Consider the following 24,328-nt stretch of genomic DNA (forward strand, 5'->3'; position numbering starts at 1 on the left):
GGGGTGTCATTAGCTTGGTGCCACCTCACAGGCAGAGGTCCTCCTTCCTGAGGGAAGCAGCCTCGCACTGAGGGGAGAGAGCCCTGAACCCAGGCAGTCAGGCCTGGGTGGAAATCGGGCCTGGCCACTCACTCACTTACGTGCAAGCCCTTCTGGGCCTCGGCTCTCTCACCTATAAATGGGGATAACAGTAGCACCTAGCTTATATTCTGTGAGACTGACTGAGGAGATCCAGTCAGGGGCTCAGCACAGTGCCTCACGCGTGGAGAGACCTCGATCAGCACCGGCTATTATCTCCGTCTTGTTAGGCACCCACGTTCCCGACCTGATCCGTCATAGCGGAGCGCCAGGGCACACGGCACGTGAGGTCCACTCAGGAGAGGCCTTGGCCCCAATGCTGGAGCAGGGGCTACGGGCACGGGCACGGCTACCCTCATCAGAGCTCAGCACAAACGTTTTCCCTGAGCACGGGCTTGGACACCGGCCTTCAATGGCAAGGAGGGCGAGTTCTCACCTCACACACGGTTCCCCCTTTGCTGGCCAGCAGACTGCGTGCTCTTTGCGGGCACTGAGCGGCCTTCCATCTGTGCTCACTGAGCACTGTCAGGGCTTGGCGGCGACCACAGTGTCCCACTGCCCACGGCCCACCTGCCCCACCAAACCGCCCACCTTCTGCACACGTCAGGCCCAGCACAGCCAGCCTGTACTGAGCTTCCTCTCGCTATGCAGATGCCATGGCCTCACTCCAGACGGCACAGTCGAACATCCCTCATCCCCATTTCCAAGGTGAACAGAGCTCAGAGGTGACCCAGAGGAGCTGCTCAAAAGGCCGCCTTGGGCGTCTCTTGCAAGCCTGAGCCCACGGCCATGCAGAGGGCAGCACACCACTACCACCACGGCCCTGAGCTTCTCCCTACAGAACGGGGTGGGGGGGCAGAGGGACCTTTGTGTCCAGGCAGCCTCTGGCCCTCCGACCCTTAGCCTCTGAGACAAGCCACTCTTCTTGATGTGACTTTAGAGTCAGAGCACTCTTGATTGAGGGCCACAGAGGTGGCCTCTGGCACTGGCCCTTCCAAGGCTGACTTCAGATTGCAGCCTGCTCTTTCCATGCAGAGTCACCCGTGATCATTTATCCACTGGGGAGTCCAGCCTTTAAGCCCCCAGCCAACCCCATGTCATAATAGTTCTCAGGTATCTGGCTCTGATGGGGCACTTCCTAGCCAATTGTGTGGTAAGTTTCTCAGAAGAGGAGACACACAGTTTCAAAATAAATCACTACAAAATGCTGGCATCCCAGTCCTATGCCACATACAATTCAGAGAGCACGGACATACCCAAACTGACTATGAGGCCCATTTTTGTTCATTTCACCCACCATCCCACACAATTCGGAAGCCCTCTTGGCAGGCATCACGAGCATCACTTTCGTACACTTGCAGTTAAGGGGAGATCTCTAATTACTCAGGCGGCTTTTGTTCTCTGGACATTGTTCGTATACCTCCACATTAAGTTGAAAGTGACTTCCTTCTAAATCTTTGATGACAGGTAAAGACACCTGGTGTCCTGGTCTTTGTCACATACAAGTGATGCCACGGCGATGTATGTGGGTCTCTGGTTCTGGCTTCCTTGTCACATTCACATGTATTACTAAACCAGGAAATCTGGAAGGTCACAGTTCCGGTTTGGGAAAGGACTGGTTGATACCAGGTTTCTAACATGGCAACTGGAGGGTCAGGGAATGAAAGTGGGGGGCTAGAGCCACAGACCGCACTTCCCCCTTGCCCATTATGGAGTTGAGGGTAGATTCCGAACCCGACTCTCAGACAGGGTCAGTGGTCAGGGGGTAAGGTGGGGCGATATGGGTTCCAGGGCTGACAGTGGTGACCTTGAAAGGTGACCCTAGAGACAACAGTGGCCAGAAGTCTAGGAGTGAGATACATCCCAGACCCCACTTATGAGACTTGGGCTTGGCTCTGACTTGGTGTCAGAAGTGGATCATGGTCTGATACTGAGCTACATGGATGAAAGAAGGGAGACTAGAGGAAATCAGGAGGCCATCTGGGGAGCCCCTGTGAGGAGTTGGGGACCAGGGTGGTCTGCACAAATAATATACAGGTTTGTGATCACATTATGATGGGGTGGAGACAGAGGGTGATGGTATCATAATTCAGCCCATCTAGGATGGCCCTCCAGGAGTATTTGCTCTAAAATGCCCATTTCCCCCACACTTTTATTCTGTTCTTATTTTGGACTATGCAATTTAGACATGACCCAGACTCCCCTCTTGTCCTTATTCACAGCAACCAAAACAAGGACAATCATTTACTGAGCACCTACCACATGTCAGACACTGAGTTAGGTATTTTACATACATTATCACAGTGGGGACAATAACAAACAATATCTTCATTTGATGGAAAAGAAATGGAAGTTCAGAGAGTTTCGGTAATCTACCCAAGGCCACACTGCAAGGGAAGGGTGGAGCCAAGGGTCTACCCTGGTCTATCTGCTTCCAATAGTGTGGCTCTTACCACCTGACTGTGTTGGGCGCCTACTGTGTCGGAGAGGGTGAAAAAAATCGGATCAGCATGTCAAAGAGCTTCCCGTCCAGTAGACAGAGAGAACCCTATATGTGAAGAGCTCTAAGCAGTGTAGAATATTCAAGAGTGTGCAAAGCAAGGCATCTTCCTTCCTTCATGGGGATGAGGTGAGATGGTGGTAGAAGACCAAGGAGAAGAGCCACCTATTTCTGATTGTCTTCTCCCCTGAGGTGGAAGACTGGATCTGGGAAGAGTTAAGAACCAGGAGCTGAAGCTCCCATCAAGTTCCAGCATGCATCCCAGACCAGCCCTGCCCGGACCAGAGCTTGCAAATTTGGCATCACAGTCATTGCTCGAAGACTGCCAAGGAGCATCCATTGACACCACAGAGTCCTAGAGCCACAGGGCATGCAGCTTTGTTCCACATTTTCAAAAAAGAGAAGAGAGCAGATTAAATGAATACATTTTACCACAATCCCCTCCTCCTTCTGAAACTGCACGGTTAAAGCAGTGCTTTGTGAGCCTCACGCAAAGAGTGACAAGAACCAGCATGTATCTCTAAGTATAAGTCAGGCCAAATGACATTGTTTCTTTTTCCAAATGTTTATGAGCCTGCAGAGAACAAGAGTACAGAGAGCATGCCTAGGTTTCCACAATGGTAACTGAAAAAAGTACACAAATCTTTGTGTACCAAAGGAGGAAATGTTAGCTAAATGATAATGCCACTGCTTGGGTTTTAGCTGCTTTGAAAATAGCATCAAAGTAGGGTAAGCGACTCTAATAATAGTCATAAAATAAAATAGCTTATTTTCATTGGGTGTTTCTTGTATGCCAAACTGCATTCTAAATAGTATTATGACCTGTAACATACCTCTGACAACACGGTGAGGCAGACACCAATACTCTACCCATTTTATGGATGACAAAATGAAGACACGGAGATGCCATGTCACTTGCCCCACATCACACAGCTGGCAAATAACAAAGTAGGACTTGAACCCAAGCACAGACTCCAGAGCCCACACTCCTAACAATTATGCTAATACTTCTCATTTGTAAGATGACAAAAGTCATAATCAAAATAATCTTGACTTGAAAGAGCCCTATGCATAGGTCCACAAGACAAAATTTCTGAAGTCACATTCATCAGCACAGAAAAAAAAAAAAAAGACCTAAATGGGGAGCATTTCCTGAAGGCACAAATGAAACCACTGGATGTGTGGTGGCTGAATGTCTGGTGGGAGCTAGGGCATGAGGACTGCACCCCGGGAAACAGTCAACAGTATCCCAGGTACAGGAGAAGATCCACCACATTTCCACCGAAACGTGCTCTCAGGTGAGAGTTCCATGGTTCGTTCTGGCTACCACACCACATCTTAAGAGCTTTCTGGATAAACGTGAGAGATTCAGAAAAGGCCAGCTAGGACGGTGCAGTTCGGGACATCATGTGTTGTGGGGAACAGAGAACGTAACAGGTGTTTAGCCTAAAGTAGGTGATTCAGGAAAGATGAGGAAGTTGTCCTTAAATACTGCAGCTGCTGCCTGCGGAAGCTTGGTCCTCAGTGGTGGACCCACAGTGAAGAGGCGAGGAAGGCAGGCCCCAACCCAGGGGCCAAAAGGCCCCTCAGTGATGGATGATGGCTGCCTGGCAATGGAGCAGAACTGTCTTGCAAAATCTATCAGCTGTCTGTCATCACAATATTCAGGTTGTTGGAGAGAGGGGTTGACACTGAGGACGGATTTGGGTGGCAGGACCTTGAAGGCGGCTCCGAATGTTAACAATCTGTGACTCCAAACGCCCTCATGATGAAAAGCCCACAACAGAAACGTACCGTGTCCCTGGCTGTCAGCTTAAAACTTTGAGCTTTCTGATGCCTCCTGAGGGTTAGACCCACTCGGGTCAACAACTGTGAAAGGAAATTGTAGATGATAGAAGTGTGGAAGTGTGTTTACACAGGCAGTGCTGACCCTTCTGGAAACGGCAGCGACAGTTATAAATAGCTTTCAGCTGGCTGTCAGTCCCTCAAATTTGCACCCAGGTGGATGAACCAGCCAAATCCAGGCACCTGGCAGGGCAGGTTGCCCTACGACTCTTGTTCATCTATGACCCTTGTCGGAATTTTACCTCAAGGAAAACACAGTCTACCTCTCTCACAAAAACACAAATGATGTATCTTCATGGGCCACATGGATCATGTATCAGAGTAAAATCAAGCAGCGCTTTACCTCCAGAATGGGATACACGGTGTATCTCTTCCTAAAGCCCTGGTCGGCAATGGGTAAAGCAGTCCTCTTTCAATACATTGCAACTCCTAGATTTATAGAGGTTGACACTTTTAAAGATCATCCCCAAAGTGGGCATGCAAACAAGCAAGCAGTCCCCAGTTGATGAGACTGGATCCCTGTCTCAGGAGGTGTGCCTGTGATCTGGGGGGGGCGCAGGGAGCCTCCCTGCCCTGTTGGTCTGCAGAGGCAGCCCCAAAGGTTTCTTTGTGGCCTAATTCCTGCCGGGTGGGGTGGAAGACCAGCTGAGTAATGAGCCCATCACCCATTTATATTCTCTCCCTGCCCAACACTCTGAGCTCAGGTGAATGATCCCCACCATTCACTTTCCTTTTGCCTCAGTTTCTCTCTCAGCCCTCCCTAAGCCCACTCTAATCAGGCCATGCTCCCTGACCTCCACCGTCTTCCGGTTTCCCATCATTGCCCGCAGCCCCAGCTAATGTTGTGCCTGGGAGGTCTTTACAATGTTCTAACCACCCAAAAGTGAGAATGATGCAGGGACGGGTGGGAGAGTTCTGAGAACTAGTGAGACCCTCCCTTGAAACACACAGCACTGATGCACACTCACACACTCACACTCACACTCATATCCCACCCTACCCCTGCTCTTCCACACGCAGGTATTTGCAGTCTCTGTCTCTTTCTCCAGCCTGATACACAGGGCACTAATGGGGAGGGGAAGGCACTGTGGTTCCAGTCTGCAGAAATTCACTTGATGGCCTTTCTCCCCCAGGAGCCATAAAGCAGAGGACAGAGAAACTCAACCTAATTCTAAACCAATGTTCTCAAAATTTAGCATGCTTCAGAATCACCTAGAGGTCTTGTTAAAACTAAGATCACCACCTTCCCCCACCCAACTCCCTGAGTTTCTCATTCAGTAGGTCTAGGGAGGGGCTGAGAAATTGTATCTCCAACCAGTTCCCAGGTGATGTTGAGGCTGCTTGCCCAAGGACTGCATTTAAACACCACGGCAGTAAAGAAAAAACCAGCACAGGAGATCTTGGGGACCGTGGCCCCCCAGGACTCATGACTGGTGGGAGAAGGTTTATGAGCCTCTGTCCTTACAGACTTTTCATGATGCCCTGAAGGCCATCAAGCCTGGCTGCAGAGGACTTCCTTCTTTTCTTGTCATCCCAAGGCTCTTCCCACTCTCCGGGGCCTGGCACCCTCCTCCAATCCATCCAGCCTCCCGGGGAAGACCAGGGTCTGGGCAATGCCACACTCCTGGGCAGTCCATCCGAGAAGTATAAGCTCTGTGTCACAGGGACGACCCTGCTGCCCTGGGATGGTTGGGATGAAAGAGAGGAGTACCTTAAAGGATGAAGCAGGAGCGTAAGAAAAGGAAAGTGGAGTGCGCAGAGATTGGGGAGGGAAGGATGGATTCCTATCCTTCTCTGGGGGTGGTCAGTTCAAGAGTGAAAGCAAATCACCACCATTACCGTGGCCATCGGCAGCAACCGCCTAAGAGCTACCAAATTTGAGCTCTCACCGCGTGTGTGTTCGCGGCGTCGGAGGCAGACCTGAGTTTTCAACCTGTGGCTTCCCTGACATCCGTCATGTAATTCTCACAAGCTCCTGATGTGAGTTCCATCCTGCCCGGTTCTGCCCATGAGAAGCTCCTGCTCACCCCGGCTGGGCACCGGGGCAAACCGCCAGGATCCACACCCAGAGCCCCTGATTCACCACTCAGCTTCCAGCCTCTGCGTGAGTCAGGAGCGGGGCGGGGGCGGGGGGCCAGGGGGGCCCCCAGGGGACCCCAGAGGGCTCACGTGAGGGGATGGCAGAAGGTTCCAGAGGACAAGACAATGATCTCTGAAGCTCCTTCATTACATTTCAATTGATCAAAACTGCCGCGGGAAACCCACTGCATTTGAAGAAGAAATAAAGAAACAAGACAAGCACTAGCTTGTCTCTGTGATCCATCAAAGTTTCTTCCATGTGGGTGACAGAAAAAGGGTTTTGTGGTCAGAAATGTAACAAGGAAATTATTTTTACACCAGTCCTTCTGCATAGTTTTTCACAGACAGCAATTTTATAAGGCATAATTATCTATTTTCACCTGCCTCATAAATTTCTCCTTTCCATTTCGTCCCCCAGTAAACTAGAAATTATTTAAAACGGAAGATGTGCATTTTGGTACTTGGCTTCACACTGCCGTGCAGTTTGTCCAGCGCTCCTGGCGGCCCCCTCTCTCCACCGACCCTGTCACACGGGCCGAGCCGTCAGACCCTCCTGTGAAAAGAAACATGTCTGACCCTGAGGAGGGGAACAAGCTCCTGCTCCCCGAGGACTGAAAGCCAGTCTTGCTGGCCACCGCTGCTGCCCAGCTTCCCGGCCCCTGGGGAGCAGCTGGAGTCTGGGATGCTCGGGCTGCACCTCCCTCCTCCTTCCACAGTGCATCCGGTCCCAGTGGCTAATTGCCTTTTTGTCTGTTTCTTTTTTTTTTTTAAGATTTTATTTATTCACTTGAGACACAAAGATACAGAGAGAGAGAGAGCATGAGCAGGGGGAGAGGCAGAGGGAGCGGGAAAAACAGACTCCCGCTGAGCCAGGAGCCCGATGTGGGGCTTGATCCCAGGACTTTGGGATCATGACCTGAGCCAAAGGCAGACGCTTAACCATCTGAGCCACCCAGGTGCCCCGCGCCTCTTTGTTTCCATCAGGTCAGGGTGCCTGTGTGGTCTGGGGCCACACCGTGGATTCTGCTGGGATGCCCAGGGGAAGTGTCCACCTGGACTCTCCATGAGAATGTCACTTTTATTTTTAGAGCTCCAACATCCTCTCATGCTGGAAGCTTCCATATCTGCTGTAATCTTCACGCTTTCCAGGGATGTAACCAAAGCAAGTTCTAACATCGATTGAGAGTTTACTATGAACCAGGCATTGGGCCAAAGACTCTATAAAACTATTTTGCTTAATCCTGGCAGAGGTGTGAGGTTGATGGAGAAGGAAGAAGGGAGGTGTGTGCCCCGAGAGCAGTATCAGGAACATCATCACGCTGAGGCACAGGGCCCATTACTCAGAGTTCATACCAGTCCCTGTGACACTGCTTTGGGGTTCACCCAAATCCCTTCTGAGTCCATGAAGCTCATCAAGGACAATGTTGGACACACAGGGCTGCTGCCAAGGACTCTCAGAGGTCAAGGGGGTCCTGGGCTTTCCCAGGAAAATAAGAAGAAAATGAAGAAATGCCCACACATGGCTACACAAGCCATCAGGCACTCTAAATGTTTAGATTAATTGAGAATAAATTAACACTATAAAACTACTATGAATATATATGTGCTGGTCCCAGGAGACTAACAGGATTCATTAAAAATACTAATTTTACTGCACTATAGATATTTTAGCTTTGTAAAAGAACACATTTTAAATCATGGGATTCCGTATAAAATCTTCAATATTGTCAGGGAATGAGTATGACTGATGATATAATCTCCTTTAAAGATGATGGCAATGGGCCAAGCCTGAGGGCCTTCCAGACTTCAAGGCCTGGGCTCTTAGACATTCCTAGCACCCACCTAGACATTGCAGAAGCCCACTGAAGGAGGGAGCTCCCCCTTACCTGGGTCTTCTCTGTGCCCCGCTGGGCCACAATGGCTTCCTGGTTGGATGGATGGAGAACCTCACTTGCAAAGTAAACAGGTACCTGTGCCCTCCCCACCCCAAACACCATCTCCCAGGCTGGGCTGGGCCCACGCCTGGCTGCCTTGCTCCACCTGAGGAACTAGTCGGGGACGCCAAGGCTATAGTGCAAGGCCATGCCTAGCCTCAAAAGCTCCAGATATGCTCCTTGTATCTGAAAAATTATTTACTGTGGTGATGTGTGATGTCTTTTTAAGAGAACAGATGGCACCTCCAATTAGAATGCTTTAAAAGGAAACCCTAATGAGATTATAAAAGCCAACAAATTGACTTTTTCATACAGTACCTCCCTGGCACACAATAAATCAAATATATAATGAGGCTCAATAAAATAATAGGTTTATTTACACTCGTTTTGCCTACTATTTTGTTGCAGCCCAGCCTGGCCTCTGGGTCCCTAATCAAGGGCTTGCCCCTGCAGGCCAGGACCAGGGGCTGGAAAATCCATCCACGAGCTGTTCTGGGGCCTGACCACACAGACAAGTGTGGCTTTGATTTGGCAATTTCTGGTCTGCCCCTAGTGTTCTATATCTGGGGGCATAAGAGCACAGAACCATGGAAAGGGTGTGGGGACACATTCAGGCAAGTCTAGCACTCATCCCCACTCTGGACAAGGTGGGGAGATTTTAGTGGGGCCACACGGGGCAAGGAAGGTGTGCTTACCCCTACAGGTAAGTGGACCATAGATGGGAGAGAAAAGCCTGTGAGGTGTGATTTTCATGAGGTGAACTTGGGGTATGGGCAGGCGGAGCAGAATGAGGGTCTGCAATGGGCAGACTGAAAGCTTTGGGACATTGCTATTTATTCCAGGAATTGGTCCTATTGGTTCAAGTGCATCAGGTTAGATGGCTGGAAGATAAAGCTTGAGAGATGGACGGGAGAGGTGCTGTATAGCCAGGAAGACAGCTCACATTGGCATTCTGAGTACTTGGTTATTGGCCTACCACCCGTGTAGGTGACCTTAGGCAGGACTGGATGGATTTACCGGGTGTGTCTGCTGAAGTGGGAATCTGGGGGCCCAGACTTCTATTTGCATGATTAATCTTGCAGAGGCAGCCCGGGCAGCAAGACAGAGTTCATGGCATAAGCGAACGGGAATGGTTTTAGGAGGGAAGCTGTGAGACCCTGGGTATATGCTTTGGCACTCGTGGAGACTAGTCTTCCGTATGAACATCCAGGCAGCAGTGATTCAGCTTCGGAAGAAGCACATTAAACAATGCTTCACATGCTCACAGAGACCCACAGGGGAACCTCAGAAATCAGTGGGGATGATACCGCCACAGGAAGACAGGGACTCCAGCCAGTCAGGAGAAATGGAATAATTTCTGTTCATATCAAGCACCAGAGAGGAAGGTCTGGGGAAAATCCGTTTACAAGAGGATGAGCTTTTCCTCGGTTCAAATCTATAAACATTGATCGATTTCAGAACCTTGACCTAGAAGACACTCATTCCTCTTCTTTCCCCAGCAAAGGTTACATACACTGCAAGGCCAGAATTAAGAAATTCTTCTATTCAGAGCTGAGTCATTTTTTCTGTCCATCAAACTGCAAGTGTGTATGAAACATTCCCTCTGTGTCCTACTATCCTGGGGGTGGGAGGAAGGGATTTGGTTCAAAGAGGTGAAGGGAAGTCTAGGGAGTCAGGCAACAGCATCTAATGCAGAAGAAAGTTGTAGCATAACTAGAGGCTGACCTGGAACACTGACTTCCAAATACGATGAGAATACTAAAAAAAAAAAAAAAAATCATCCCTGTTTCAGGGCTACAACACTTAGGAGAGTAGGAACAAGTTCTCTAAGGCACTGTGCAGGAAGAGTTAGTGCTTTTTATCTCCCCATGATTGTGGGGAAGAAGAGTGGGACAAAATTCTCCCCTCTTCTCTCCCTGACTCCCGCCCAGGGAATGGAGTTGCCCCCATCCACTTTTGGCAAGATGACTGCCCTTCCCTCCACAACAGAGAATGGGAGAGTGGTGAAGCTGATGCATTAGCCCCAGACCCTAGAATTTCTGCCTCAGATATGCATGCTGCAGCCAGAACTCTGGTCTTATCATTTGGCAGGGGCAAAGGTGCTGCACTCTACTGGGCACTGGAAGGGCACTGGAATTATTACAAAATAATTGAGCAATTAATAAAATTATTAGACTTTGAGAAGAGCCTGGACACTGAGATACAGGAAGTGCAGTGAAGATAGAGAATACTGTCAGCTGTCAGGACCAAGGGGGCTTCTTGGAGGAGGTGATTAGGAATTGTTGCAATAGCCTAGTGGATCTTGATTTTGCATTCAAGACCTCTCAAGGCTGTCATTTTTAACATCTGGTGGGCAGAAGTTGTCTTGTTTCAGTGGGAGGAACACTCTCCCATTTTTTAAAAGATTTTATTTATTTATTTGACAGAGAGAGCACAAACTGGGGGAGGAGCAGAGGGAGAGGGGAAAGCAAGCTCCCCAGTGAGCAGGGAGCCCGATGCGGGGCTCGATCCCAGGACCCTGGGATCACGACCTGAGCCAAAGGCAGATGCCCAGTCAACTGAGCCACCCAGGCGCCCCAACACTTTCCCATTTGAGAGGAGGAGGTAAGAAAGAACATAGTAATCTTGACCTCGTGCTATTAAGCAGAAGGGCTCTGCGTGCCCTGCCCAGGAGCTGTCCGCTTCAGCACCACAATCAGCATTGCTGCTTTGTACTGCAACCTCGTGTTTTAGTCTCCCCTGCCCCACAACTTGCACTCTCAGGGAACCAAACTCCACAGCCCAGAGTCCTTACTAGACACTTACTAGTGCATGCCACTTCTGGGGGGTCAAAATCCGCTCGGTAATAGCCGGTCCGACAGGTACAGATGGGAGATGCCTCTGAAGGGGATCTGCTGTTGGAGGGGCAGTGGGAGCACCCCTCAGCTTCCTGGCTGGCCTTGAACATCCCGGCGGGGCAGGCTGGAACACAAAGAGACCATCTGAGAATTAATGGAAGAGTGGCAATCAGAATCCCTTCCTTGGATATAGAAAATGAAAGATCCTGCCCCCTTGAAAAGGACATTGAGATACCTCCTTGCACAAAGTGAGCATTTCAGATTGAGGAAACCCCTATTTAATACTTCCAATTCTTTAAACATCCTTAGTGAAATATACCTTCCACGGTACCAATGGCCTCTCTCACTTGAACAATATGAATAATGATTCTTCCCTTTCAGGTGTGTCGAGAGATTTAATTGAGAAAATGAATCTAATGTGTGGCTCAGTGTCTGGGACATAAGTGCTTTATAAATGGTTATTCCCTCCCTCTTCCACCTGGTTAACAGCCAGGGCCTTACCCTGAACCACTCATTGAAAAAAAATCTCTCCTAATATCCTCAGATGGGGAGGGTTCCTGGCTTATAATATGGACGGGATGCATGGTTCTTAAATGTCATGTTGCAACGCACATGAGGGTCACCGTAAGCTGTGTTAACAAGCACTTGTTATGAATGATGGTAAAGAACTGAAATTCATGAGTGATTCTTTAAAAAGAAATTAAAGTGATTTCAAGGTTACTGGCTTAACAACATCATTCTCCCTTAATTGCATTTTGAAATGCTTCGGGGGGTGTGGCAAAAAAAAAAAAAAAAAAAAGAAAGAAAAGAAAGGATGGCTTTGCAGGTAGTGCACCAGGGAATGTGTCATGCACTTGGTGTTGTCTATCATGTATATGGCAGTGGAGAAGGTTGGGAATGCCTTGGACAGCCCAATGCCCACTAGAGGTAGCCTCAGACATGAGGCATATTTTCTTAGTTCTCTGTGTGGTCAGCCTATGAGGAGCCATGCCCCAAAAAGTCTAGCTTCAGGCCATCCCTCAGGCTTTCACCATGCTTCATCTACAGAGACCTTCTACTCCAGACACTTTCACCATGCTTCATCTACAGAGACCTTCTACTCCAGACATCTGGTGTCCTCCTTGCAGATTCCTCAAAAGACTGCTCCTGCCCGTCCTACTTCTCTGAGGCCCTTCCTCACCATCACAGCTCTGGACTCTTTTTGTCCCTGGGAAATCTGCTCTGACTCAGCCTCCTTGGAGACAGAGTAAAACTTACTGCATGGTTAACTTATTTGACTTTTCATTAATTCATTCAACAAACACTTATTGTGACTCTTCTGAGAATCTGACCCAGAGAATTTAGAGAACAAAACCTGCCCTCAAGGAGCTCTTGATCTAGTGTAGTCATACAATTATAATACAATGCGATTGTTGCTGTAACAGAAGTACCATTATAATGGCTTCTACTTACACAAAGCTCATCTTGTCAAATATATTGTTCCCTCCGGAAAGTATAGAATATTCTTTAATAATAGCAGTAGCCACCATCTGTTAAACATTCTTGTTAAGTGCCTTGCATGCATTACTCTATGGGGTAGCTGTTATTATATCTATTTTGCTAATGAACAAATTGGGACACCAAAAGGTTAAAAAAGTTGCCCAGAATCACACAGTGGGAGAAATGATACTGATGATATACATATAAACTATTTGAAAAATACCCACAGCTTTTCTACTGAGACAAGGAAGGACTATTTCCTGTGCTGGGAAAGTTTTCTCAGCCCTTTGCTCACTTGAAGTGAAGTACAGAGTTTCAGTTACTCTGGAAATGCCCTAGGGCAGGAGCTCATCTCTGATGCGAGGTAATTTCTGAAATGGAATGCTCTGGGATGGCATAACCCAAGAGTGTTCCATGGAGTCCATGTTCTTTGGGTTGTTAATGCCTGTCACTTACAAAAGTATTCTGTGGCCAGATATTTTGAAAATGTGTATTGAAAAAGTTAATCAAATTTTTTATTACAGAATTTCTCAGAACTTCCAAAAAATGGAATATAGAATGCTGTTTTCTCACCAAGATGCCCAATTTTGTAGAGCATCGCCTGAGATTCAAGTTCCATGAACACACTAGCATAAATGTTGTCTAGATGATCCAATAAGGTTCTTAAAGATCTCTGGTTGTAACCTACGTAAAAAGGGGCCACTTGCTGACCCACCTCAGCACATTCAAAAGAAACTTCTCAGCAGAAAGAAAAAATTACATTTTTACTAAAGACTCAACAAATAAAATATCAGTGGTGTCCCTGAGTGGCAAACCCAAAGTAGTCTAGAATCTGGCTTACTGATCTGTCTTTCGAAGCCCACTCAGTAAAGGCTCTCCCTTTCTTTCTCCTCTTCCCTTTCTTCTTTCCACATCTCTTCCTTGTCTCCCATGAGAAGCATTGGACCTTTTCCATTACAAACCATCCAGCGATGCTGGGCCATTCAATTCTGGAGCTAAAGAACACAGAGAAATCCCAGACCCGTGCTGCCCAAACACAGCAGAAGCCCTTTCCCTGGAGAGTGGGGGAGGAGAGAGTGGTGAATCACATGCATTCATTGGGTCCTCTGTCACACTGTAATTTCCTTAATGTATCAGTCCAAGAGGAACAAGGTGTTTCACTTTCTTTCCAGCATTTAAGAGCCTACTTGCTTTACATTTAATAAGTTAACAGCATAAACAAGCATCCTGATATCCACAAGGAGCAGAGGATTTAGGAAGTGCCTTCCTTTGAGATTTCTGATGGGGGAAGTTTAGAACTGTGTCCCCTGAAGTCTCTAGATGCTACAGAGTCCCCAAGGAGAGGAAATGAAGGAAAAAGCAGGTCCACGCTGAACTTCAGGGAAAGAAGGTCAAAGGTTGGGGAGAGAGGTCCCAGGAGGGGTTGTGACTCCATGCTTTCCAGGACAGTGAACACTGGACAGTGATCAGATAGTCCTGGGTCCCATTCCTGGCTCTGCTGGTTCCTAGTTGGGTGATCACTGGAAAGTTATGTAATGCCTCAGAGCCTCAACCTGCTCATCTGTAAAAAGGGTCTATAGAAAAGAAACACACACTTCTCACAATTCCCACAGGCCATTAGAATTTAATAAACTCAAATATGAAAATGTACCTAGCATTAATAAATGTTAAATAATGCTAATTTCTCTCTACTTCTGCTTACCCACTCCCTGTTGAAAAACAACTTTTCTTTGCAGGAACTTTCAGAATTCAGGGTCAGAATAGAAGTTTAGAGTCCCAAAGCAGGCATATCAATCTTGGAACCAAGTGAAGAATGTGTTTCTGCAAGGATTATTTCTGTTTTGTATAACGGTGAATAATTGTATCTGTAAAATATATTTTACGTTTAATTATAAAATGAATGAATCTCCTTAATAATCAGATGCCATAAGTTAACATTTTAATAAAACCTATGTCTAGGCATCCCCTAATTTATAAAGAAGCAACATTTCTAGGTTCAGTTATTAAACTTTTAGATTGTAACTTGTAAGCACACTTGAGCTATATTTTCTCATAGAATTAATGCTTTAAATAATGGTTAAAGTGCCAGGCTAGCCCACAAAGCCTTTTTAACTCATCTTGTATCAGACACCACTAATAAGGAATAGAAGTTAACAACATTGTTATTTTACTAGAAATTTAACATAGAAAAATAAATAAGAAAATTAGGCTGCCCCTTGAGAAAATGCAGCTTTAATTAGAGGTGATACATGGAGCTTCTGGGGAGATTGTAACAAAGAGTATTTAGGCCAAGGGAAGCAAAAGCAAGCCCAGATAAGTCACGGGAGTAGGTAAAGCCGCTGGGAGTAACACAGTGAAGAATGGCAGGCACTCTGACAGCCTGTAGCCAGCATATTTGCCTAAAAGCTCTACAGTTTCACAAAAGTAATAATACCGTGATCGACTAACCAAGCACATCGCCACACTTTCAAGTCATTTCGAGGTAGATAACACAGTTCTTAGCTTTAGTATCATTAAAGCAAAACTCAGGGTTTTTATATCTCTTGATAGAAAAGTATGGTCAGCACTCTCACTACAGCTATGAATGAACCCCTCATTCAACAAACGTTTACCAAAGAAGATCTGCCTGGAGCCAGGCACCTTGCTTAGGAGGCCAGAGCAGAGGGCAGGAGGTGGGGGGTGGGCGTTGGGAAGCACCCTTCCAGGTGGGGGAGGCAGACAATGGAAATGAAAGCGGATTCCCGCAGGGCATGATCTGTGTGATCCTTGTGTATACACAGGCTGGGGGCGGGGGGGGGGGGGTCGGTGATCGGCTGGTCAGGCGGGATGTGCATCATGACAAGGATCCGGAATTATGAGATGAGGACCATGAGCAGCACTTTCTTGTGGCAACTAGGAGGCAAGTCTCAGGAGAGGCAAAGACAAAGCAAGAAGGGAAGAGGCGGAAGGACAGGAGAGGCAGGAAGGGAAATGAGGTCAGAGAGTGCCCAGCCCAGCCGGGATGTCAGGATCTCAGCGGGAAGTGTCTCATTTCTACTCCAGGAGGTGGGTGGGAAGAGAAGAGCTGCCTGCGCCTGGCTGTGTATTGGCACAAGACCTTTGTCAGTGAGAAACCTGTAAGCAGGAGGGCCGTACAGTTCTGTCCCCCACAGAGCCCAGAGCGCTTTGTTTCTGTAAGAAAAGGGGGTTTGCTTCCCTCCATTGCAAGTGATCACAGTTCAGACAGGTGACAAATGGAGGTTTTGGGTGGCACCTCCCCACACAGGCCTCCTTCCCCACCCCCAACCCTGGCAGAGAGGAAGAGACAGGACCCAAGTTCCAGGTCCCCAATCATGCGCATATTTACCATTGCCCAGGCAAAACACACAGCCTTTATCTCCCCTTTCAAGTGACAAGAGACCGGTACACGTGACCTCTAGCTGATATCTGAAGGTCACCTTGAAACGCCCACCCAACTTCTCAGAGCCTCAACCATGTAACAAATGACCTGGTGCTTACAATGCTCTGGAGAAGCCCCCTCCCCTCCCGCCCCTGCGCGCAGGCTTCCAGGGACACTAAATCCATCACCTACAGTACTATTACTTTATAAAGAAACAGATTAAGTGTCTCATAAACAGTGCAGTGATTGAGATAATGGAAAACGCCTCTCGTCCCCATCTGCAGCATCAGGTTATGAAGCATTTCCAAGCAGCCAGGAAAAGGAAATTAATAGAAGCAAGAGGGAATAACCACTTTTATGCAATTTCCTCAGGAGATAGTGGACCATCTAATCTTTACTGGGGCCCTTTAACCTGTCACTCAGCACTCACCGGAGCCTCTTTAGCTCTCATGATTTTTCCCCGATATCCAAGGAAGATAAAATGAAAACCTCCAAACATTATTTTATAATTTTCGTACGTGGAGGGCGCTCATTGCCTCTGCCCCTCCCCCATCCAGTGAAGCCTCAAAAAACATTTTTATGCAGCAGAAATGTGAGAGAGCTTAACTATTCCCGGTGTCTGGTCCAAGGGGTCACAGCTACTCTGCAGGAAGGAAATCTCTCCTTGCATTTTAAATGTGATTCTTCCCTCCACTGCCGCCTTCTGTCCTTGCTTTCTTTTTAATAATCTGATTACTTCTCCTGATCTAATTTTTTTCCCTGAATGAGTTTGCAAAGGTTCATGCCAATGAATATTCATCCCCTGCTTAAGAACCCGGTGCCTTTTTTCTCAAAGGCAGGTGCAGCTCAGCAGCTGGCTCAGGAGGTCTGCCCGCCTCGAGGGGCGACAGTGAGCTGGGCCAGGCACTCACTCCTGGTCAGGAAGAGAGGCTCAGAGCCCTTAGCTGAGCTCTCTGCTCCCAAAACATCCCCTTCATCTCCACACTCTGCTCCCGCTCTGTAAGAAAAGCAGAAGAGCCCTCCCCTCTCCCCGTGGGCAGCTGCTGAGCACTACGGGATGGGCGTGGTGGTGGCAGGTGGGGAGGGACACAGCGGTTCCTGTAGTACATCGCATAGTTCTGCACACAGCTCTTCCCAGAGGTCTTGTGGCCCCACGTGGAGCCTGGTATTTGGACTCATCCCTGTGACCGACTGTCTCCAACACCTTCACGTTGTTGGTGGCCGACACCATGGGTGACTGACTTTGGAACTCCAGGCATGAAGCTCCATGGAAGGGAGGTGGCCCTGGAGCCCTGTGCTGAGACTCCCCTGTCCACTCTGAACCAGCAGTCTTTGCTTCTCCCAGAAATGGATCTCCCTGAACAACCCCAGGACATCCCAGTGGGAGCTCAGCTGAGCAGGGCAGGTCAGAGTAGGCTGTTTACTGAGAAAACCCCTACAGCAGCAGTCGAGGTGCCCCAGGCCAGAGGTCTCAAGGAGAGTGAAGGGGAGCTAGGAAGGCTGCCTGCAGAAGGTAGACATGCAGAGGCCTTGAAGGATAGGTAACAGCTGATGCAGAAATGGGAGGGTGGGGCAAAGGGAAAAGAATGTGCCAAGACAGAAAGAGCAGGGCTCTGGCTTGCCTAGGGAAACTTTGGGTGATCCTTTGGGTGGTTCAGGAACGCAAAGCATTTAAAGGGGCCATGCAGGAGGCGGGCTGGGGGCACTTTCACTTCTCTGCCGACCTGCACAAATGAAGCCAAATGGGTCTGCAGTTTCTGCCTCCCTGGGCCAGATGCCAGCTGTAATGGCCTGTGCAGAGGGGATACTTAGCTGTGTCACACACTTGTATCACTCTTGGTGACACTTGCTGAAATTGATGAATGCTACGGGCACCACGACACAGACAAGACTGTAACTTCCCATGCTATTAAGCTGCTCAGACAGCAGCAGCAGCAGCGAGCCTAGAATGCATCAATCAGCATGGAAGTTGGTAAAAAGGTAGGGTGGGGATGGAGGCCTTTGCCGTGGTGGAATGGGAATGGGAAGATCACAGAACAAGACTGAAGGATGACAAACAGAAGAGCAGCGTCCCAAGGGTGAGGGGCCGGCACTTAGGTCCTTATCAGTGATGGCAGCCAGGCACAGCGCAGCCAAGGCCAGGACCAGATGTGGGAGGCTATTTGGGCCTCAGAACTTCATCCTACAGTCTCAGCGCAAGGTCAGTGTGGTTAGAGAGTGGGGTAGCCACAGGGCAAACCCAGGTGTTTCCTGATGATCTAGGCCAGTGATTCTCCACCTGTGGTCTCCAGGCCAACGGCAGCAGCATCCCCTGGGAACTTGCAGAAATGCAGAGTCTCAGACCCCAGTCCAGACCTACTGAACCAGAAAGTCTAGGGTGGGGCTCAGCAATGTGAACGTTAGCAAGCCCTCCAGGAGACTCTGATGCAGTTCCATGCTGAGACCCACCACTCTAGACCACCTGGTAGAGTAAAAACATCATGGCCTTGAGGTTTGAGAAAATGGCCACTTAACTGGTTGTGTGATCTTAAGCAAGTTATTTAACCCTCTGAATCTCAGCCCCCTCCTCTCTAAAACAGGATCCTAGGGTAACTTCCTTCTCATGGCTTTGTGAAGATCCGTGTAATGTACACAAATTTTCTGGAATGTAGCATCTCCTCAGTAAATAGCAGATGGATGTTTTCTGTGAGAAGCCACGCTGAATTCAAAGTATTTAAGTCGACCACTTACCATGGAGCTGTGCTGGGCACCAGGCTACACCAAGAGAATAAACACACCAAGGTCCCTCCCTGATGGAGTTGGCATCCAGGTGGAGGAAGGCAGACTCTAAACTAGAAATTCCAATGGTGGGTGTCAGTGTGGGGAGGCCAGAGCAGGAACCTAACCCCATCTGGGACGGTCTCAGGCAAGTAGCATCCAAGACATGAAGAAGAAATTAGAGCCATACAGATTGGCAGAGGTAAAATGGGTTAGTGAGGGGAGACAGAGAACCCTCCACATGGAGAGAGCAGCATGTACAAAGACCCAGGAGCAGGAATGTGGCTCAATCCAGAAACTGAGAGCAGTGTTTCCGTGGCCAGGCAGAGGACACACGTGGGATGGGCAGGGGTCAGGTGGCAAGGAAGAGGCTGTCTGGAGAGGGAACCTGAGTTCATGTCATCAAGCCTCTGGGCCCTATTATCATTATTAGGTCCATGGAAGACACTGATGGGTCTAAAACTGGGGAGAAAGACAATTAGGTTTTTGTTTCTGAAAGATCACACTGGCTGCTGGGAAGAGAAAGGACGGGAGGGGTGGGGACAGTTAGGGGGAGACACAGGAGCCCAGAAAGAGTGATAATTATCAGGGTAGTGGGAACAGAGAAGAGTAGAGGGATTCAAGAGTCTTTTAGAAGAGGAGGACCTGGTGACTCACTGGGATCACTCATTCATTCAGCAGATACGCACTGAATCCCTACTGGTGCCAGAAAGCCCACCCTCCACATTTCATTCACTTGAGTTGGACATTTTCCTCTTTCTAGAGTTCTCTTTTAAACATCCAGTGCCCTGGCCATGTATCTCCTGTCTATGACTTTGAGGTGGTTGGGAATGACATTAGGGAGGAGCCCAGAGCAGGGAAGGCAGGGTGAGGGCTCACTCCAAAACCAGAACTGGTTTGGCTTCTCTGGGAGCTGGTTGTGACTCCTCCCCAAGTATGTGACTGCTCCCCAAGTCTGTCTGTCCTCTAACTGCCAGCCTGCAAACAGGGCTCAAGCAGCCCCTGCACCGCGGAGGGGATGCATCAGTCAGTCTTCAGACTCAGGAATCCTCAGCCAGAAGAGCCTCCGGGACTTGGTGATGGGACAGGGAGGGGCTGCTAGCTGGAGACCCAGCCCTGCATCTACTTCATTTCTCTGGACCCTGAAGGTGCAGCACTACCTGAGCCCCTCCTCTACAGGCCACCTGGACAGCCAGTAGCTGCTCAAAGCGCCTGGTTGCTTCCTAAAGCCTTAGCCCAACAGAGCCTTTTCCTTTGATATGTGAGTCTCATTCATTCCACACAATGCATCTGGGGACACTTTCCTTGTGCCCTTAGTTAGAGATGGGAGTCACTTTCCTCACATTAGGGAGAGAACAGCGTTATTGTTGAGGAGTGGGGGCAGATGTGCAGGGGATTAGAGGTGGGAGGCAGCCTGGAGGAACCCCCAGTCCAGAGGCAGCAAATGTCCAAATGGGGATGGAATTCTCAAAGTGTTGGGCTCCAAGGGCAGGAGGAGAGTCAATGTCATAGCCAGGTGGTGAAAGAGGTGGGTGAGCCAGTGCTGTGGGCCGAGGCGGGGTGGGGAGTGGGGGGGGTCTATCCTTTAGAAAAGAGCAGAAGCACCCTGCCAGCGGCCAGGATAGATTTCTTTAAGGGAATATAGCCTCCCCATTTCCCTCTCTATCCCCAGGGAGACACTTCACAGGGCCCCAGGGACCCAATGAACAGGAAGGTGAGGGTCAACTCACTTCGGCCACTCCAAGGGGCCCCAAGGTCGTCTCTCCTGATTGGGCCCATTGGGCCACCAGGGCTGCCAGGCCTAGGTTTCCACTTTTACACCAGGGGGGTGAGCAGGGAATCCCCAGATGTCCCCTCCCCAGGCCCTGTCTCCATCCGCGTCACAGCTTGGCTGCCAAAGTTCTAAAAACACCATCAATCTGGTAGCTCTGGGCAGCAGGCTAGGGGGACATATGCCTGCAGTCAGGCGGCTTCCCACATTTTCCGACTGAAGTGTTTACCCTTTGAGAAAAACCTATTTTTAAGTACTTCCCCTGACACAGACCTTGATGGATTCCCTTAAAAAAATAATTTATAACCAAGTTCTTAAGATAAACGAAGGTGACTCCTCACTGTGTTTCTCTAGGCTGGACAATGATGAGAAGCCATGCAGGGCTCCTCACTCTTTCCTGCGGGCCAGGGGCATGGGCTGGCACCTGCACACACTCAGATGGCTGCGGCTGGTGAGTCATCACACCCAGAAAAATAGCACTGCTTTCCTCTGTTCTCTCTGCTTTTCACAGAGTGAATACAGAAAAAAAAAAAAAGAAAAGAAAAGAAAAAAGAGAGAAAGAAAGAAAAAAAAACCCAACCGTGTTCAGATGCATCACACAAATATCATTTCCCCTCCAAAACCTGACAAAGCAAATAGTACTCTTCTTTCAGGGAAAGCATGTTACTGTTTTTCCCTTTCCAAGTCTCCTCAGCCCGGGGCTTCGGTGAGTCCACAAATCACAGGTAGCCGGAGCGGGGAAAGACCTTGGAAATACCCTATAACACGTTTAGCCAGCACGGCCACAGTCACCACCTCCCGGCCGCCCGTGGCCGACTTCGCTAACCAATCGCGGCTCTCACGCCCACTCCACCCAGACCAGAGCTCCGAATCTTTAACACAATGCCCCAGGCAGCTGCTCCCCATGGATCAAAGATGGCACATCCCATACCTATGATGGGGAAACTAAGGCCCAGGGAAGGCAGTGAATGACTTGGCTAAAGGTGCACGGTCACCTGGGGAGGCAGATCAAGCCACGGCGTCTGCTCCACCTGCCCACGTGGCCCACTCATCAGAATGAGCTTGCTGCCGCTCTGCGGGGCTCACCCCTATCCCTGCCCCCACCGCCCTCGACTCCTTCTCCTTCTCATCTGTGAGGTCAGCCCCACAGCACAGCCTCCTCTCTGGCTGGGATGCCAGGGCACCTCATTATTCTCTCTGTGTGCATCCGGGGAAGAGCGGCATTATGTTTAAGTAAGTGTAGCTAAGAGGTGCCGCATCTCAAGAGAAGGTCAAGTGCTGCATATGTATAATATAAGATTAAGATTTTCCCCTTCTGTGGTGTACTTGATAAAATAATTTTGCCGTGACCTTTACAGAAACCCAGGAGTAGAAATGGGCGCAGCGGAATTTCCAGCTTCTCCCCAGGTCACAAAGTCATAAACACATAAATCTGTAACGATATTACACACCATTCAAGTGGGACAAGTGAGCCAAATAAATGATTTTTATTTTACGGTAATGATGGAGCAAAAAAACTTTGAGGCTGAAATGCTCAAGCTATATTACCTGAGCTGTTTGACAGATAAAAGGCAGGAGTCCTTCCTCCACACAGCCTTGGCCTTGCCTGTCAGCCAGAGAGTGGGGCCTGGGCCTCCCGGCAGAAGGTCAGAGAAAGGTGGCCTGTCCAAGGTCACAGAGGAATCACAGATGGGTCTAACCGGCCCTGCCACACCCCTGCCAGGAAGGCTTGTTCCGCCCCATCTCAGCACCTCAATTGAGGGACGGTGGAAGGAGCCCTTTGCGAGTCACAGAGGCGACTCTGGAAAAGTGAAACGACCATACGTAATACAATCAATACTGAAATAATAAGGTTATGCTCATCTCCGAAGATTCTCCAAGTAGGAGTGAAGGTGACAACACACAACAGCTGTGTGACATTTATCCAAAGGGCTGAAGGCAGACAAATTTGGCAGAATCTATTTTGTCTGTCTCATGGCTTTTGCTCCGGAACCTCACCAAATCTGCAGTAGCTTCTGAACGGAGAAACGGGGTTCACGGGTTCTAGAACAGGGATGATGCCCTCCTCCTGAGCAGCTGAGCAGGGCCCGCACCAGGAGACTGGGAGCAGCCCCGTGGCTGCCACAATCGCAGTGGCTGGGAGAGGGCCCCTGCTGCAGGGGGGAGGCAGGAGAGCATGGGATCGTTGTGTTCTCCAGAGTGACCATTTATTCCCAGGTGCTGAGAGGTAATTTCCAGAATGCTCTGTGTCCTCCCTATTTGCAGTTCTTGGATGAACATTAGCATTACGAACTGCCTTCAGGTCTGTCAGTTAAACATGATTAAGGGAGAAGCTTGCAGCAAAGATCAGAGGGGTGTTAAGGGTGCACTTAGCACTTAGATCTCAATGTGCACTTATGGGAAGAGCCATTCAACTGAAGGCCCCCCATCAGGGAGGGCCGAGGGAAGGAGCAGCAGGTGTGGACCAAGGGGGGTCGGGGGGAGGAGTGGGGGCAAGTGGGGGCAGGTCCTGCTGAACAACTTGGTAAAGGCCTTCCCCAAAGGGAGCAAGCCGAAGGGATGACAAGAGCCTAGCTGGACAGGAGCCCACTACCCTGGTTGCCTCCACTGTAACGAAAGGGGCCTGCTCTTCCCTTGCCCACCCTCCACCCCCAGGCCTCTGGGTCAGGCCAGTAAAGCTCTTTTGTTAAATGAGAGACTAGCATGTCCTGCAGAGCACAGGATAGGGTGGGTTGTTGGGCCAGCTCACTCCCACCCTCTGCACCTTTCGAAGGTGAGGTCTGTGGGCTGGCAAGCTGACTACCACCCTGCTGAAATTGGTTAAAAGGTGTGTTGATTTTAATAACAATAATGTTGTTAATAATAATAACCAGTATTTATTTATTTATTTATTTATCTATTTATTTATTTTTAGAGAGAGAGAGAGCTTGCATGAGTACACGTGAGCAGGGGGGAGGGGCAGAGGGTGAGGGACAGAGAGAATCTCAAGCAGATACCACAGCGAGTGCGGAGCCCGACACAGGGCTCGATCCCATGACCCTGAGATCATGACCTGAGCCGAAATCAAGAGTCGGATGCTCGACTGACTGAGCCACCCAGATGCCCCAATAACCATTATTTAAATAAGCACTTTTCGTGGGCCAGGTGCTCAGCATGACCTCATTTTATACTCATAACAGCCCTAAGAGACACATGCTACAATTATTCCCATTTTGCACATTCAGAAACTGAGGCTCAAAGTAAGGTCCACAGCTTGTCTGAGGTCCCTCAGTCAGTGGTGAAGCCAGGAATCGAACCCAGGCTGCCTGACTGACTCCAGAGACTTGAGAGCTCATTGGTTGGAGTGTTTCACAATCCAGTAAATTTCCTTGGAACCAGAAAAAGCTAGTGTGTATCACGTTAAATCTAAATTTCAACATCACTCACGGAGACGAGAGTACCAGCTTCGAAGTTACAGGCAGCACTACTTATAGCCATAGGAACTGAGTTCTGTCAGCTTTTTGAGCTCTGGTTTCCTCATCCATAAAACGCAGTAACAATAGTCCTAGTCTCCCCGTTTCACTAGCAATGACATGGCTCCGAGAGGTAAAACAGCTCGTGATTTTCACGGCTACTCCATGGCACAGGCAGGATTCAAAAGCAGGTCTGCCCCGCTTCAAAGCTGATGTC

The 24,328-nt window shown here is 49.1% G+C and overlaps 1 protein-coding gene across 2 annotated transcripts in view; it reads right to left on the reverse strand.

Annotated features, from left to right (window-relative positions):
• EPHB1 (EPH receptor B1) overlaps positions 1-24,328 on the reverse strand; it is a 504,178-nt gene that overhangs the window by 125,589 nt on the left and 354,261 nt on the right. For both annotated transcript variants that reach the window (XM_078071630.1, XM_078071629.1), the window contains exon 4: positions 11,242-11,397. In XM_078071630.1, coding sequence (XP_077927756.1) covers positions 11,242-11,397 — 156 coding nt within the window. The remainder of the gene's footprint in view (positions 1-11,241; positions 11,398-24,328) is intronic.

This window comes from Halichoerus grypus, chromosome 1, assembly GCF_964656455.1.
Source record: "Halichoerus grypus chromosome 1, mHalGry1.hap1.1, whole genome shotgun sequence".
NCBI lineage: Eukaryota > Metazoa > Chordata > Mammalia > Carnivora > Phocidae > Halichoerus > Halichoerus grypus.